The sequence below is a fragment of the Pleurodeles waltl genome, chromosome 4_2 (assembly GCF_031143425.1).
Source record: "Pleurodeles waltl isolate 20211129_DDA chromosome 4_2, aPleWal1.hap1.20221129, whole genome shotgun sequence".
Classification (NCBI taxonomy): Eukaryota; Metazoa; Chordata; class Amphibia; order Caudata; family Salamandridae; genus Pleurodeles; species Pleurodeles waltl.
Genome location: NC_090443.1, coordinates 983,971,388 through 983,989,720, shown reverse-complemented (window position 1 = coordinate 983,989,720; position 18,333 = coordinate 983,971,388). Strand labels below are relative to the sequence as shown.

The window sequence follows — 18,333 nt, the reverse complement described above, 5'->3', positions numbered from 1 at the left end:
CAGAGCGCTTTGCGCTCGCCCCTAAAAAGGTCTCTTTCTGGACCAAGAGCTACCTTTCTGCCAAATTTGGTATAATTCTGTCCAGTGGTTTTTGTGCTATTGTGTTTTCAATTTTTCCTATGTGATTTTACATTAGAAACACTCTAAATGTCACCCTCCCTCCCCCTTTGATGGATCACCCTTACATTTTCCAGACAGCAGCTCACATGACTGTCTAATTTTTGGGGAGAATTTTGTGAAGATTCGTCAAGCAGCGCCAAAGATATGGGAAAGCAAATAACTTACGTAGTGGCGACCGCCACTGGGTAATATGTATGAGATATTGTCATTTTTGGGTACAGAGCTTGCTAGAGGTGTGAACTGTTAAGACTGAATCATCCTGGGTATTTCTGCCTGCCATCTTGTATATATTTGTAAATTAATGCATAGTATTGAGTAGTGAGTGCAGAGTAAATTACTTTTCCTTTCTATAGGTAAAAGCATTTACTGGACATTGTTTTTTTTGTTGTTTTTTTTTGTTTTTTGGTTGTTTGTTGTGTACCTGTGTGCTGGAATATTGTCCTACAGCACATCCCTTGAGTAGGCCTCGCCACCCTAAGAGAATGGAGTGCTACAAAGTGGTACAAGATTGCGTACTTGATTCTGTTGAAGGACTTTTATCCCTCCCAAATCTAAATCAGATCCTGAGTCTTACCAAAGGTGAAAGCTGTACTGATAAAAGCAAATGAACTGTATATTCTTAGGTCACAATTGTGTCCCTAATTGTTGTAGCCGCATGCATAATGCAAATTGAAACCAAAGGATTTGAAGAGGTACATGAAATTTATTTATTTATTTATTTATTTATTTTAAAGTCCTGGGCTAGCAGCAAATGAGGCAGGTACCCCAAGATATTCCCAGAGGTGTCTATCTCACCATGAAATGAACGCTGGCTGCTTGACAGGTTGGAGTCAATGAACTCCTTGTTTACTCAGGTGCCCTGATCGGTTTGCCTGACTTTCCTTTTGGTCAGTAATGCAATTTGGAAGAAGTCCAAACATACATTAAACCTTGAAAGACGTTCCCAGAACGGTTCTACAAAAGAAAAAGTTCATTATTGACTTGTGTTAAAATGATTACTTAAGCTTTTTAATGCTAAGCATCGATAATATGTTGGTCTTTGGGTTCTGCTGTACACACTGAAAGCAACATGGAGGAATTCTCTAGCTTTAATCAAGAGACCTTTGCAATGCACAGACAGAGGCTTATTTGTTTCCAAGCATAAGATGCCATTTTCAGTGTGTGTCCCCTGAGGTAGATTTCATGTCGCATGAACATGCCAGTTGATCACCCTCTTGCAAAATCATTATCCTCTTGATGTAGAAAAGTGAATTTCTTACAGCAATTGCTGCCTTCATAAATGTTGTGAAACTTTATACCTTAAGAGAGGGTGGCTCTAGACCTAAATCACTATACATTGATTTTCAACTAGTTAGCTAATATAATTTTACAACATTAAAATGAAAGACGGTATTGCAATGACTGATATTAGAGAAACACCTCACATTACACTAGCAATTGTCTTGCATTGCACAATATCTATACATCGGCCGAGAAAACTGCATTAAACTCAGATGGACCTAGGAAGATGGCTGAATCAAAACTAGGTTATTATATTAAATGAACTTTCCTTTGAGCCTCCCCAAAGTACATGTGCCCGGCCATCTTAGAATCACCATAGCTTGCTGTCTCACCTACAGAACCTTCAGTATCGGAGCAGCACCCTCCAGGACTTTCAACCTCCTGCACTTTAGCATCCCCCAGAAAGTATTGGGCTGCAGACTCCTTTGTAAATAAATAAATAATTACAGGTTCCCCTCTAGGTTACTTATTATGTAGCTGTGTGCTCGCTTTTGCTAGCCTTTTCTATGATCAGTGATTTATCTAGTCTAGACCTTCACGTTTGCTTCAACTACATGCTTTATGTTGTTTGTCTTGGTCTTAAAATTGCTTTTCCAGGAGTTTACAGATTTTAGTATGACCCTCTTCCTCTTTGATGGTTCCAGCTCAGCCTTTGTATCTTCGGTGTTGGCCTCTGTAAAGTCTGAGCCCCGGGGGTTAGCCGCGTTTGAAAAAGTAATCTACTGCAAGCCAATATGTATTTCTCTCCTCTGGCGGCTTATTGTTCAGATCGTTGTTCAAGGAGTACAGTAGCTTGGCATGATCGCTGGCCCGATCTCAAATTTGAACAAACCTGCCGATTTACAGCACAAATGTACTGAGAATTGTGCTTGAAGCCAGAGCCTAAGGTGCAGCATTAGTGGGTAAGGGTAGAGGGGAGGAGGATCCATGGCGTTTCCTAGCTAGTAACCCGGTGCTCTGGCTCAATTCTGCCACATCCACTGTCTACCATGTCTCCCTCTGTACTACTGTAGCCCAACAGGCTACATAGAATCTGTATCTGTGATGATCCGAGTGAAGCTGTGGGAATCTTGGGTAGGATTGATGTAGTCTCCTGACACTTTATTTACTCGCCAGTGCGTTGCTTCTAGAAAGAGGACCAGTCAGGTCTGTGCCATATGTGGATTAGCCTTTTTTGTTTTCCTAAGATTTGTGATATGGATGGCAACCCTCTTGACTTTGGTCGCTACAATGTGCAGCCCTCCCCTATCCCTTTAGATGTCTGTACTGCTGACCTGAATAAGGCGCACCCTGAGGATATCACCTGGAGTAAGTGTTGCCATCTTGGCCTGAGTTGCATCTTTAACGGTGACTGTTGCCCAGAATTTGTCCTCCTTTTGCATCACCATGCAGTCTTCAGCTGCTTCATGTGCAGAGTCCTCTGGGATAGCCGATCCACAGTGCTCCCATCCCAGCCAAACATCCTTAGTGAGAGGGAGCCTACAGTCTAGTGTCGTTAGAGGAGCAATATGTTGTCTAATCTGGAGAAGATATTCATGTTCTTTCCTTCTACTTTGTGCAACAGTATGCAGAGTAGGCACAACTTTGTAACTAAGAATTGTCTCTGTGTGCCTATCTAGTGATCAGCATAACACACATCTGGAAAAGATCCTCACTTGCCTTCTATCCAGTGTAACAAGCATGATATGTTTTCACTTTACTTCCATCAGACCTGGGGAAGATTCCATGGTGCTGTGCATCTAGTATCCCAATGTGGTGAACACAGCATGCTGCCCAGCCTACTGAAGGTCTTCGTGCATGTTCCCTCCACTACTGGTATGCAAGTTGATACACGCATGCTTCATTTGACTATCCTCAAGGATCCCAATCCTGTTGCTTTCAGAAGACGCTCCAACCAGTCACCCTCACTTCTTACTCCTAAATAATCAGGAAACTCTTTAAAGTAATTTAATTCTCCAAGTCATGCTCCAGAGTATATGTGCAGTCATTTAGTAATCTGGGTAGGGTCGTTCTGTCCCATCCAGTGCTCTCACCTGTACACGCAGCAGACTTTGTAAAGTGCATAAAACCTCAATCTGGCTCCTGTAATCTGGATTCCTTTTCACCAATGGCCATATCTCAGAATACTGATTTGTCTTGACTGTGTTCTACACTGCCTAACCTGCAGGGTGTACTCGTCACTCAAGTGTAAATGTTATGTACGTCTGTACAGTGCTGTGACACCCAAACCTCTGTGTACATGCATTGCTTACTTGCATGCAGGAGATCAGTTTTTCAGGAGTGGTGTGTGGTATCCAGATCTGGTGACAGCCAGGCACCAAATCCTTCCAGTAAATGTTTTTTTTGGGCTTGATGATTTTTTTTTTTTTTTTTTCTTATTTTATATTTTAATTCCATATTAAGAGGAAGCAGATCCTCGTGTTTAGCAGGGCTGCTTCCACCTGCCACCACAGTTGCAACAAGTATTGGCGATGGCAGCAGGTCTAGCTTTAAATTAATGTTGTATGGTAAAGTGAACCATTACAAGTAAACCGCATATGCATGGAAGCTAAGAGCTGTGGAATACTACTGCAGTAGGTGAAAAGTCAGGTGACAGTGTAGCTGTTAAGCTGGACCTAAGAATTCATTTAGGTCAATGCCTGCCCCCTCCTTCTATGCTGCCGCAATAGAAAGGCAAACACCATAAATTATCCAGTTATCAAAGACACTTTTACAGCATTACAATTTTTTGTGTGCAATGTTTTTTGTGGTTCAAATCATCGAAATTGGTTAGACTTCCAGTAATGACTCGGTGGGGGTCCCTGGAATCAGATAATTCAGCGGGGGTCGCCGGGTTCCAGTAATGATTGCGTGGGCGCCCACAGAAATCAAAAGGCTAAGAACCACTGATTTAGATTATTCTGGGAGATGACAAAGTTAAAAAAAAATTTGGGAAAAAAACAACAAAAAAAAACAGCAAGCATTGCTCGGTGAGAACCCAGAGACCATATTCCTTTGTGTCTAAGCACCTAGCTTGCCTATGCTTTTGTTCTTGAGGGACTAATGTTAACGATGGACTGCTGAGGGGCTTGTGTAATGACTGAGAACAGTACATTGTTACTGCTTAGCGATATTCTCCTCATGTCCCCTTTGTGTAACAGACCTAGAGTAGGAATCTGCCGTTTTACAACAAAAAAAAAATATATATATATATATGTATGTATTGCTGTGTATAGGGCGCGAGTGTAGCTAGAGGGGAATGGAATGCTGTACTGCACGGTGTTGAGACATTTTGATACCTACTACAACAGCATCGGCAATGCCAAGGAGCCTGGCATTAATGTGCTAATGTATGCGCACTAAAGCATTTACAATTATTTAGCACATTAAAGCCAGACCTCTCGGCTTTGCCACAACTGGGGAAAATGCCATAAAAGATTAATCTCTGTACAGAATGATTGTAAGGGGTAAATAACTAAATTTGACAAACATGATGTTATAAAGCATAAAATATTCCCTCCTGCAGTCACTTGGAAGCAGTTACTAAAAAGCAGCGCAATGGAGCAAACAGCCTATAGCATGAGGTGTGAGATTATAAACTCCTCAGGGTGCAGCCAAAGCTCACTCTACATGTACTATAAACCGTGACTATACGTCTAGCATAGGACTGCGCTCCTTAATCCGATCTAAAGGTTCGCCAGCTACCAAGGGTGTGTACCAGCTGAGTGGGGCCGCTGATGGACGGAGCTTGTAATCGATGCAATGTGTCACTAAAAAGTAAGATGAATTCTGGTCCCTGCTCCCACTTCCTGCAACGAAGGGACTATACATATCTTTACAAGCAGATTATAGTAGCCAGCATCAAGACTAATGCATCTTCATTTGTGTCTCTCGCCTTTTAAAGACACAGCTAGATAAAACAGGGAAACATGGTTTGTCGTGCCCTGATGTCTGAAAGTTTTTCGTAAAGCTTGAACAGAATTGTTTTTTTTAATTAATATATATATATATATATATATATATATATATATATATATATATTACACACACTATTTGCTAAATAATTATCGCAGCGCAGACACAAACAATCCACTTGACAATAGGATGCACATCAAGTGAAGTGGAGTTGTAAAATAATTAGCAGTATTGTAGGCATGCTCTACACTCCTCCACTAAAACGTAGCGAGCTCTTGTGCAACGTGTTGATGAAGAACTGGAAAATAGAGTGAACTAACTTTGTGTAGTTCGTATAGGAACCTGATGGTATAAGGACTCGTGGGAGGCCATTCAGGGGTTAACTCTTAAAGACCTTGATGCCTTGAACTTCTTCTTTTTGGTCAGTCCATGACGAGAACCAATCAAAGCCAATAGCGTCTGATCGGTTACCCTGCATTGAACAAGACTTTATATGTATGGACAAAGGCTTTCGAGGCACAAAGGCCTTTAGCTTAGACAGCTCTGTGGATGTGAGGAACCCCTAAATCCTTAAATCCCAAAATGACACCTCACTAACACTGTCATGAGTGGCTGGGTCCGGAACGGTGTTATGCCTCAATTTCTTGAGGCAAGGTTGTAGGAAAGTACCATCTTGCCTGGCATGTTACCCCCATTTTTCACTGTATATATGTTGTTTTAGTTGTATGTGTCACTGGGACCCTGTCACCCAGGGCCCCAGTGCTCATAAGTGTGCCTGAATGTGTTACCTGTGTAGTGACTAACTGTCTCACTGAGGCTCTGCTAATCAGAACCTCAGTGGTTATGCTCTCTCATTTCTTTCAAATTGTCAATAACAGGCTAGTGACCAATTTTACCAATTTACATTGGCTTACTGGAACACCCTTATAATTCCCTAGTATATGGTACTGAGGTACCCAGGGTATTGGGGTTCCAGGAGATCCCTATGGGCTGCAGCATTTCTTTTGCCACCCATAGGGAGCTCTGACAATTCTTACACAGGCCTGCCACTGCAGCCTGAGTGAAATAACGTCCACGTTATTTCACAGCCATTTTACACTGCACTTAAGTAACTTATAAGTCACCTATATGTCTAACCTTTACCTGGTAAAGGTTGGGTGCTAAGTTACTTAGTGTGTGGGCACCCTGGCACTAGCCAAGGTGCCCCCACATTGTTCTGGGCCAATTCCCCGGACTTTGTGAGTGCGGGGACACCATTACACGCGTGCACTACATATAGGTCACCACCTATATGTAGCTTCACAATGGTAACTCTGAATATGGCCATGTAATATGTCTATGATCATGGAATTGCCCCTCTATACCATCCTGGCATAGTTGGCACAATCCCATGATCCCAGTGGCCTGTAGCACAGACCCTGGTACTGCCAAACTGCCTTTCCCGGGGTTTCACTGCAGCTGCTGCTGCTGCCAACCCCTCAGACAGGCATCTGCCCTCCTGGGGTCCAGCCAGGCCTGGCCCAGGATGGCAGAACAAAGAACTTCCTCTGAGAGAGGGTGTTACACCCTCTCCCTTTGGAAAATGGTGTGAAGGCAGGGGAGGAGTAGCCTCCCCCAGCCTCTGGAAATGCTTTCATGGGCACTTTTGGTGCCCATTTCTGCATAAGCCAGTCTACACCGGTTCAGGGACCCCTTAGCGCTGCTCTGGCGCGAAACTGGACAAAGGAAAGGGGAGTGACCACTCCCCTGACCTGTACCTCCCCTGGGAGGTGCCCAGAGCTCCTCCAGTGTGCTCCAGACCTCTGCCATCTTGGAAACAGAGGTGCTGCTGGCACACTGGACTGCTTTGAGTGGCCAGTGCCACCAGGTGACGTCAGAGACTCCTCCTGATAGGCTACATCAGGTGTTGCTAGCCTATCCTCTCTCCTAGGTAGCCAAACCCTCTTTTCTGGCTATTTAGGGTCTCTGTCTCTTGGGATTCCTTAGATAACGAATGCAAGAGCTCATCCGAGTTCCTCTGCATCTCTCTCTTCACCTTCTGCCAAGGAATCGACTGCTGACCGTGCTGGAAGCCTGCAAAACTGCAACATAGTAGCAAAGACGACTACTGCAACTCTGTAACGCTGATCCTGCCGCCTTCTCGACTGTTTTCCTGGTGGTGCATTCTGTGGGGGTAGTCTGCCTCCTCTCTGCACTAGAAGCTCTGAAGAAATCTCCCGTGGGTCGACGGAATCTTCCCCCTGCAACCGCAGGCACCAAAAAGCTGCATTACCGGTCCCTTGGGTCTCCTCTCAGCACGACGAGCGAGGTCCCTCGAATCCAGCAACTCTGTCCAAGTGACTCTCACAGTCCAGTGACTCTTCAGTCCAAGTTTGGTGGAGGTAAGTCCTTGCCTCCCCACGCCAGACTGCATTGCTGGGAACCGCGACTTTTGCAGCTACTCCGACCTCCGTGCACTTCCAGCGGAAATCCTTTGTGCACAGTCCAGCCTGGGTCCACGGCACTCTAACCTGCATTGCACGACCTCCTAAGTTGTTCTCCGGCGACGTGGGACTTCTTTGTGCGACTTCGGGTGAGCACCGTTTCACGCATCCTCGTAGTGCCTGTTTCTGGCACTTCTCCGGGTGCTACCTGCTGCTGAGAGGGCTCCTTGTCTTGCTCGACGTCCCCTCTCTCTCCTGACGCAATTTGCGATATCCTGGTCCCTCCTGGGCCACAGCAGCATCCAAAAACGCTTACCGCACAATTTGCAGCTAGCAAGGCTTGTTGGCGGTCTTTCGGCGGGAAAACACTTCTGCACGACTCTCCACGGAGTGAGGGATCCGTCCTCCAAAGGGGAAGTCTCTAGCCCTTGTCGTTCCTGCAGAAACCTAAGCTTCTTCTATCCAGTAGAAGCTTCTTTGCACCCGCAGCTGGCATTTCCTGGGCATCTGCCCATCTCCGACTTGCTTGTGACTTTTGGACTTGGTCCCCTTGTTCCACAGGTACCCTCGACTGGAAATCCATCATTGTTGCATTGCTGGTTTGTGTCTTTCCTGCAGAATTCCCCTATCACGACTTCTATGTCCTTTGGGGAACTTTAGTGCACTTTGCACTCACTTTTCAGGGTCTTGGGGTGGGCTATTCTTCTAACCCTTACTATTTTCTAATAGTCCCAGCGACCCTCTACAAGGTCACATAGGTTTGGGGTCCATTCGTAGTTCGCATTCCACTTTTGGAGTATATGGTTTGTGTTGCCCCTATCCCTATGTGTCCCCATTGCATCCTATTGTAACCATACATTGTTTGCACTGTTTTCTAAGACTATACTGCATATTTTTGGTATTGTGTATATATATCTTGTGTATATTTCCTATCCTCTCACTGAGGGTACACTCTAAGATACTTTGGCATATTGTCATAAAAATAAAGTACCTTTATTTTTAGTATAACTGTGTATTGTGTTTTCTTATGATATTGTGCATATGACACTAAGTGGTACTGTAGGAGCTTCACTCGTCTCCTAGTTCAGCCTAAGCTGCTCTGCTAAGCTACCATTATCTATCAGCCTATGCTGCCAGACACCCTATACACTAATAAGGGATAACTGGGCCTGGTGCAAGGTGCAAGTACCCCTTGGTACTCACTACAAGCCAGTCCAGCCTCCTACAAAGTGTCCTGAGAAGAGGCACCATAATACATATAAAAAAATAGTCGATTTAGTAAAGGATGGACTTGGTAACTGAGTTCTGGTGCAGAATCAAAAATTGAAAGATTTATTACAAAAATAAATTAAGATGTGGTACAGAAACTAGTGAACAAATGTAAGAAGCTTAGGGACTAGAGCAATACAGAATAAGATGCAAAATCAGGAAAAACGTTTTAAGCCCCAAAATGAGCAGCAAAATCGGTAAGAAATAGGACAGCATCCCTAGCAGCATGGGAAAGAAACTGCTTCACGCCCAATTTGGGGGTTAATATTAGAAATTCGCTCAAAAAGCAGAAAGAAAAATGCAGATTCACTGTTTTGAGCGAAAAGAATTACACTTTTGCAAATCTGAGCACGGTTATGTTAAACATCACATTGCCTTACTGACTAAGCACTATCCTACTATATGAATGTTGATTCTGCATACTCTAAGCTAATGTCATTTGGAGATTGCAGGTCAAACTAGTTAAAAACAACTGCGAACTATTGTGAATTAATGCAGTACAGTGGGCTAACGGAAGGGCCCAGGGAATCTGCAACATTACTGGGTCCATGTTGGAAAGGTTTTCTTTGAGAACAGCAAAAACTGTCAGTGGAAACAAATAAGTATGGCTTAGCTTGACTGTGTTCTGCAGAAATAATTAACAGTGGACATGCAAGAGGAGACATCCATTTTGAACAACATGATGATTAGGCCTAATGAGACCTATTTAGCACAAGCCAGAAAAAGCCACTTTAACAAGTCGTAGCAAATTTGTTTTAAATGTAATAGCACGCTTAGTGAGTACAGGTAAGTTTGAATAAATCCATATTTTGCATGTTAATAATGCACAAATTTATAAAAGCATAAAACTTTTACTGCATCCTATATAAATTGTACAATATCGTTGTTTCAGTCTTTTTCCAATCCTTTCTCAGATCCTGACATAACAGGAGTGTTCTGATGTTTAGATTGAGGTGTGTGGATACACCTTTTCACATTTTCTTGCTAATTATTATACAACTTAATTTATTGTGAATCGTGTTGTAAAGTGTAATGTTTGTATCTGCTCTAAATTTGTTTTTGGGAGAATTGTATATGTATAAAGTATCTGGTTTTAAGATTTATCCTGCACAACGCCACCACAACTCAGTGGCCCCTATTTCACCAAGCACTTTTCTTATTCATGATCAGTATGGTATTCTTAGTAGGCTATATGTCAGAACTCCCCACTGGCATCTTAAAGGAACCCCGTCCCTATATATACTTTATCTTTTTGTTTGTGTATGTGCTCCTTGTCGAGGGCTGGTGGCAAATGCTGTAACTTGGCTTCTTGTTTTTTTCTAGCATCAGATCAAAACAAAAGGACGTTTCCAAGACCCTAAAGATGTGATCTCCTGCCCTTCTAAAAGGCGAATATTTTCCTGTTTGTGGGACAATGGATCGAAATAAACGAAATTCCATTGCTGGTTTTCCGCCTCGTATTGACCGAATTGAAGACTTTGATGGTGGGACTGGTGGTGGTGACGGTAATGCCGCCCAGATAGGCAGGGTCTATTCCACATCCTACAAAGCCCTGATAAGTGCCTTTTCTAGATTGACGAGGCTGGATGACTTCTCCTGTGAAAAGATCGGATCTGGTTTCTTCTCCGAAGTGTACAAGGTGAGTGGGCATATTGTATCTACGCTTTTCAGGCAATGCCATGGTCATTTTAGTCCAGTTGATACTGTGTTGACTAGCAAAGTTAATTTGGGAGGTCTGAGGACATCCATTCCCCTGAATTCTGGGTTTAAAAAATAAAATAAAAAATATTGAGGTTGATGAATTGAATTGATCAAATGGCAATTCAATGTATCCAGGCAATCTAGAGAATGATGATTCCATGTGAATGGCACTGGAAAGGTTTAAATAATATGTAAGACAGTTTAATGTGTTTAGTCTGTCAAGAGGTCTGCTGGTGGGGACTTATGTTCACCTTGTCACATGTCTCTCGGGTAGGATCTAATTTCCTCACTACTGACTGTTGGTTGGCTTTACTTTTGTCAGGCGATGACTGCATCATGATGACTTTCTGTACTGTAACACATTGTGCAATTGCAGGATGTTGGCAAGGGAAGAATATTTTAATGGGTGGAGTTGAAAGATTGAGAAAGAATTAACTGAGCATGCAAGAGGATGTAGGTGTGGTAGTGGGAGAAGTTGGATGTGCACGAGGAGGCTTTCCATGTGGTCTCGGAGGTCACTTAGTCACTCCTGGATGAAACCCGCCCAGTTCCTGGAGTACTCACTGATGTTCACTGAAATCCATCGCTGTGCACACATCTCGTAATAATTGATAATGTTATAGATTTGTATCATTCACATTCCCAGTTCTAGCTCTAGTATTCATCACAAGTGTGTAACTGATTACATTTCTTGTGGAAAAATGGCTGTCCGCTCCCCCGCCTTGTTACTTTCACGGCAAACATGGTTAGATGCAGCCTTAGATTGTTGTAATATCTCAGAATTTTCACTTCTCTTTTAGAGATAAATATCTGCCATTTGAAAATCTCCCGTTTATATAGACAATTTCTGTAGGACTATATGGCAACTCTTTATTCAACTGTGGATTTAGTTTTTCATATGTTTTAGTAAAAGGGCTTTAAATTAAGGCACATCATATTTATAACAAACGTTTGCAAATCACACCACTTATGTTCAGTCTCCCTTGCATGAACAAAGTACTGTTTTCACTTAAAACTTCATTGGTAGATAGAGTGTGTAATATACAACATTTTATCATATTGAATGAGACCTATCTCCATTACTACCTTGTTCATCTCTTTGGTGATGTCATTTAACATGTCATGATCGATGTAATGTGTGGCCATAAGCAGTGCATGCCGGAGGCACAAGTTAGTCAGCTCACTAAACTATTACTGGAGAATTTCAGTGTTTTTGTACTATTACAAAGCCTAACTGTAACATCACTTTAACCTTTGTTTTTTTTGTCCGTCAATGTCTAGGTTTTTGTTAACAAAGATCTTATTACCATACCTAACAAAAACATTACTTTAACTTACATTTTTTTACAAGTAATTTCTCGTGGTTTTTAAATCCTATTTACCCACCTGTTCCTTCACTGAACATACTTTTTTACTGTGCCCAGTTGCGGTGGAGGAATGTGGTGGGTGTGGGCTGCAGGGCCTGGCCTGCCACTAGGCACTGCAGCCAACGCTCCCTCCATCGCAAACCGCCTTTGGTCCTGCGTGGCATGCTTCAGGGCCGGGCCTGTGACAGGACCCTGTGCCCAACCCTTCACAATTGTGAAACCCCCACATATTAGGGCAGTACAGAATGGGGACTCAAATTATGCCATGACAAAACATTTAAAAAACCATAGTGGTGCAAATTGGCTGCATATGAAATATTTTGGGATAGCGAAAATTGGACAACATGAGAGAGGGGGTGACAGAGTATTGCAATTGAGACGTATGGAATCCAAATGTATTGTATTATTAGACTCAAAACTAAGGCCCCCCCAAATGGGATTAATGCAGATGAGGAATTATACTGCCTTTTGTGAAACAAGCAGCTTGAATTGGGTTTATTTGCTGGAAATTTACGCTGGTATAGATTCCATACACCATATATTGCGAGAAAATTAAGATGGGGATATTAATACAAATAAAGAAAAATAGAATGTGTTAAGATACTCAGAATTAAGTTCCCGTATATAAAGAGAAATGGGTACGTTGGAACTATATTATCAATTGTTATATGGAATAAGGCTAGTATATATTGGATCAAAATTGTCAAACATATTTTTGCTTATAAGAGTTAAGTCATGACAAACGTAATGAAACTGACATGAGCATGTAAATAGAGTTTTATATCACATTATGTAGGTTTGATTTGTAATAGTTTTTGTATTGAATTAGACTACATATCCCATAATGCACCATAATGGCATCGGATGTGCAATGATATAAAGTGGACTTGAAGGGTATGTTCACGAACCGCGAACAAGACCTAATTGGGCGAAACACGTTGGAGAATGGCTGTGTTGATCTTTGTATCATAATAGATAACTGGAATCCTTGGAGTGCCGCGTTTTGACTTTGTCAATTGTTTGTAATTTATATATATAAGTGTATGTGTGTATGTATATATGTATATGTTTGTGTGTGTATATATGTGTATATATATATATATATATATATATATACACACACATACACATACAATAAGCGCAGGTTCCCGCGCTTGTTTTGGAAAAAGCCTCTGTGGGCTAGGGACATTATTTAAAAAAAAAAAAAAAAAAAAAAAAAAGAGGTTGGCACCCTGGGGCTAAATGGTATACCCCAGTGACCACCACCTCACCTTCCAGGGCTAAATCACGGTAAGGCCCACCCCTAGCCTCCAGGGGCCAAATGAACAGTAATTGAAGGGGAGAGGGAGGGGGCCTCGCGGGGCACCCTGGAGACCACCACCTTCCCAGGGCTACCTCAGACTTTTTGGGAGGACCTCGCAGAACCCCAGGGCCCTGGGGATCACCACCTTCCTGGGCCCAAATGAGCAGTAATAGGGTGGGGAGGTGTGCACCTCGTTGACCGCCCTGGAGACCACCACATCCCCGTGACCAAAATAAGTTTTGGAAGGGGGCAGCCCAGTACCCCTGCTGGGCCGTATACAGGCCTGGGGACCACCACCTCCCCGGGGCCTGCCTGTGAAAACAGGAGGAGGGCTCCCCCCCACTGGTGCTAGTAATGGCCCTGGAGACTGCCACCCACCAACCCCCCGCCAAAGGGGGGCGGGGCTCACCCAGGTTACATAGCCGGGACCTGGTGGATAGGGTACCTGAGGTTGAGATCGACCTGGGGAGGCCATAAGGCACAGGACTGCTTCAGGAGGCCCAAATTTTCTCCTACAGCACTCAACACTGGAAAGCCTGGTAGTCTAGGCTTCCGCAAGCAGGCTGATCCTCAGTGTGTTTGTAATCGCCCTGCCAGATAGATAGTTTAAATGTACAGATGTTTGCCTCAGCCAGCCTCGTCCTCTGGTCTATTTATTTTATCTGTCTCCTGAGAGAATATTCACGTGCATTGTGGGGCACAGTGGCTGACATCATGCCAGCAGTTCAACACAACCTCAGGACAAAAATGCAACAGACAATTCATGATTGTGTGGATGCTCAAAATGTCATTTGCTCTGCCCCCCCCACCCCCCCCCACCTCCACCCCTCCACCACCACCTCAGCAAAACCACTTTAAAGTCCCTTCTATGGAGCACTTTCGGCCAGTAGTGTGTTTGGATTACCTGCTACCTCCACGGATGGCAGAGCATCAGACTGATGCATACTTTTCAAATCTGACATCCTTATTTTCCCTATTTTTTCCATCTCCACTTCTCTAAACATACCCCCTCCACCACAACAACTCCTGGAGGACCACTTGACAATATTTCAAGGGGCTATTCAGCCACTGTCTTTGACAGGAGAGCCATAGAGTAGGTTCCAGCATCAGAAGTAAGGATTTCTTTTGACTCCTATTACTTTCTGGCGCAAAAGAAGGACCGCAGCCTTTGCCCTATCCACTATCTTTGTCCTCTGAACCTTTCTTATTTTAGAATAAACTATATTAAAAATAGGATAATTTGAGAAAGCTCACCCTGGCCCAAGTTATTTGGCCTAGATCCAGGAGACTGGATATGCAGGACACCCATTTCCACATTCCCGTCCTGCAGTCTCATAGGCGCTGAGTGCGGGTTCAAGTAGGCCATGACGACTTTCTGTTCTCAGTTTCTCATTTGGCCTTACTAGTGTGCCTCATGTCACAAAATTGATGGTGGTGGTTGCTGCCCACTTCTTATTTGGAGATTGGAAATACCAGTCTTCCCATACTTCAGTGACTGGTTGCTGAAGGCTGGCTTGCCTCAGACAGTTGTGGGCCATCTCCAGACGACAGCCAACCTGTTGGCATCGCTGGGGTTTTCAATCGAGGCTTCAACTTTTGACCTGGGTCTCGCGAGAGTGGCACCGAGGCTTCTTGGCCTGCTGCATTCTGTTAGTGGAGCATGCCAGGTGGCACAAATGGGCTCTATGGTGAGATTGGTGGGCTCGGCGCCAAGTGAACCTTTCGGATTTCATCCAGGTATTGGAAGAGACTGCAAAAGATCTGAGGGGTTGCTGCTGGAACGGTGGCACTTCTCTCCCTACCACACCCAGAACGAACAGCGATGACTGATCCATCATTGAGGAATGGGGGCAACTCTGCTCCACATTAATCTGCTGGAGTTGCAGGTAATTTGCTTGCCATTACAAGGCAGGTGGTAACTGGTACAGGTTCTCACAGGCAGCAGCACCGCCATGTGGTACAGCTTCAAAGGCCACAGAGTGGGGTGCTGTGGCTTCATACTCTGCCTCTGGAACTGGCTGAATTCTCGGGGCATCTCCCTAATTATGCAGCACCTGGCAAGATCTTTAAACAGTGGGGCAGACAAATTCACGCGGTGTTGGCTAGCAGGTCAAGAATGGGAGGGCTGCAGTCAGATGTAGTACAGGTCATCTTCCTGCAGTGGAGAAATCCCTGGTCAAAATTTTCCCCATCACAGAGAATGTGCAGTGTCCACGTTTTTGCACCTTGGAGTTCCCAAGGGGGATCTTGCTGAGAGATGATCTTTGCTTGGATAGGAGTTTAGGACTCTGGTACACCTTCCCTCCACTACCTCTCCTGCCCAGTAGGATCAGGAACAACCGGACTCAAGTTATCCTAGTGGATCTGGGCTGGGCAAGCAGAGTGGGGTACCCAGAACTTCTGGCCATGAGCATCTATACTCCGATCCGACTTCCCCTTTGGGGGAGGATCTCTTGCAGGACAGCTTACTGAACCCAAGGCTACACATCCTCCACAGAGATGCTGTGAGGCTGTTTTGGCAGCTTTTGGTCTCCCTTCTGAATTACTGGGTGTCATTTTGTCAGCCTTGAATACCTCGACAAAAACTATGTATACGGACCACTGGGAAAAGTTTGTCTTGTGTTCTTACCGAAATACGAAACCTTGATATATTCTTTTGTTTACCTCTGTTCCCGCGAAACTTGCTGTGGCAACAGGTAAAGGTTACTTATCTGCTCTTTGAGCTTTTCTGTGGTTAAGTGATCAGCCATCTTTATTTAAATCACAGTTGTGGTGTGTTTTTTTTTCTTTTTTTTTTTTTTGTAAAGGGCTGGCCCGTATGTTCCTGCCAACACCATTTGTGATGCCTGAGTGGGACCTCAATCTGGTTCTCCCTTTCCGCAAATGCATTCTATTTGAGCCAATGCACAGCTGTACTCTGTACTTGCTCACCTTAAAGACAAATCATGAGTGAGCTTGAGGCATATCTGTCAAACTGTAAACCAACTTTTTCCTGGAAAAGTGTATGCTTAGGACCAAGGCAGCGTTTCTCCCAAAAGTTGTCACACCTTTTCACATGGACCAATTGTAGGAGGCTGGCCTGGTTTATAGTGGGTACCCTGTGGTACTTACACCTTGTGCCAGGTCCAGTTATCCCTTATTAATAGGTTAGAGGTGTTCTAGCAGCTTAGGCTGATAGAAGTAGCTATAGCCGAGCAGCTTAGGCTGAACTAGGAGACATGCAAAGCTCCTACTATACCACTTACATCATGTAGCACTATATCATAAGAAAACACAATACACAGTTCCCAAAAATAAAGGTACTTTATTTTAGTGACAATATGCCAAAAGTATCTCAGAGGATATACTCCCTTAGGAGCTAAGTAATATACACAAAATATATACACACAAGCCAAAATCAGGTACGTAACAGTTAGAAAAGTAGTGCAAACAATGTAGATTCACAATAGAATGCAATAGGGAGAAATAGGCCTTGGGGCAACACAAACCATATACTCCAAAAGTGGAATGCGAACCACGAATGGACCCCAGGCCTAGTGTAGTGTGTAGAGGGTCGCTAGGAGTGTAAGAAAACACTAACTGTGTCCAAGATACCCCACCCCAAGACCCTGAAAAGTAGGAGTAAACTTACCCTACTACCCCAGAAAGACAGTAAAGTCGAGATAGGGGATTCTGCAAGGACAACAACTGACTGCACTGAAGACGGATTCCTGGACCTGTAAAAGAAGGGGACCAAGTCCAAGAGTCACGCACGTGTCTTGGGGGGGGGGGGGGGGGGGTGGAGGCAGAGGAAAGAGCCCACTAAACCCCGGATGAAGGTGCAAAAGGGCTGCCTCCAGGTGGAAGAAGCCGAAGATTCTGTGACAACGGAAGGTGCCAGGAACTTCTCCTTTGGTCAGAAGATGTCTCACGGCGTGCTGGAGGATGCAGAGTTGTTTCCACGTAAAAAAAAAAAGACAGCAAACAAGCCTTGCTAGCTGCAAGAGTCGCGGTTGAGGATTTTGGGTGCTGCTAGGGCCTAGGAAGGACCAGGAGGTCGCCCCTTGGAGGAGGAGACCGAGGGGGTGCTCAGCAACACGGAGAGCCCACGCAGAAGCAGGCAGCATCCACAGAAGCACCTGACCAGGCACTTGGAAGATCTGAGAACAGCGGTCGACTCAGAGTCACAAAGGAGGTTCCCACGATGTCGGAGTCCAACTCGGCGAGTTGGGCAATGCAGGACGGCGTGCTGGGGACCTGGGCTAGGCTGTGCGCTAAGGAAGTCTTGCAAAAGTGCACAGAAGCCCGAGCAGCTGCAGTTCACGCAGTACACAGGATTAATGTCTGGCGTGGGGAGGCAAGGACTTACCTCCACCAAATTTGGGCAGAAGGGCCACTGGACTGTCGAAGACACTTGGACCGAGCTCCTGTGTTCCAGGGACCATGCACGTCCGGATGAGAGAGGACTAGTGATGCAGAAGTTTGGTGCCTGCGTTGGCAGGGGGAAGATTCCGTCGACCCACAGGAGATTTCTTCGTGGCTTCTAGTGCAGGGTGAAGGCAGACAGCCCTCCGAGCATGCACCACCAGGAAACAGTTGAGAAAGCCGGCAGTATGAGGCGCTACAATGTTGCTGGTAGTCTTTGTTGCAGTTATGCAGGCGTCCTGGAGCAGTCAGCGGTCGATCCTTGGCAGAAGTCGAAGAGGGAAGTGCAGAGGAACTCTGGTGAGCTCTTGCATTCGTTATCTGGTGAGATGCCCACAGGAGAGACCCTAAATAGCCCACAGAGGAGGATTGGCTACAGAGAAAGGTAAGCACTTATCAGGAGGGGGCCTCTGACGTCACCTGCTGGCACTGGCCACTCAGAGCTGTCCATTGTGCCCTCACACCTCTGCATTCAAGATGGCAGAGGTCTGGGACACACTGGAGGAGCTCTGGGCACCTCCCCTGGGAGGTGCTGGTCAGGGGAGCGGTCACTCCCCTTTCCTTTGTTCAG

The 18,333-nt window shown here is 44.7% G+C and overlaps 1 protein-coding gene across 1 annotated transcript in view; it reads left to right on the top strand.

The window, feature by feature from the left end:
- TESK2 (testis associated actin remodelling kinase 2) overlaps positions 1 to 18,333 on the top strand; it is a 456,655-nt gene that overhangs the window by 47,712 nt on the left and 390,610 nt on the right. The window contains exon 3 of the mRNA XM_069232834.1: positions 10,311 to 10,626. Within this exon, the coding sequence (XP_069088935.1) occupies positions 10,402 to 10,626 (225 nt within the window). The 5' untranslated portion in view covers positions 10,311 to 10,401. The remainder of the gene's footprint in view (positions 1 to 10,310; positions 10,627 to 18,333) is intronic.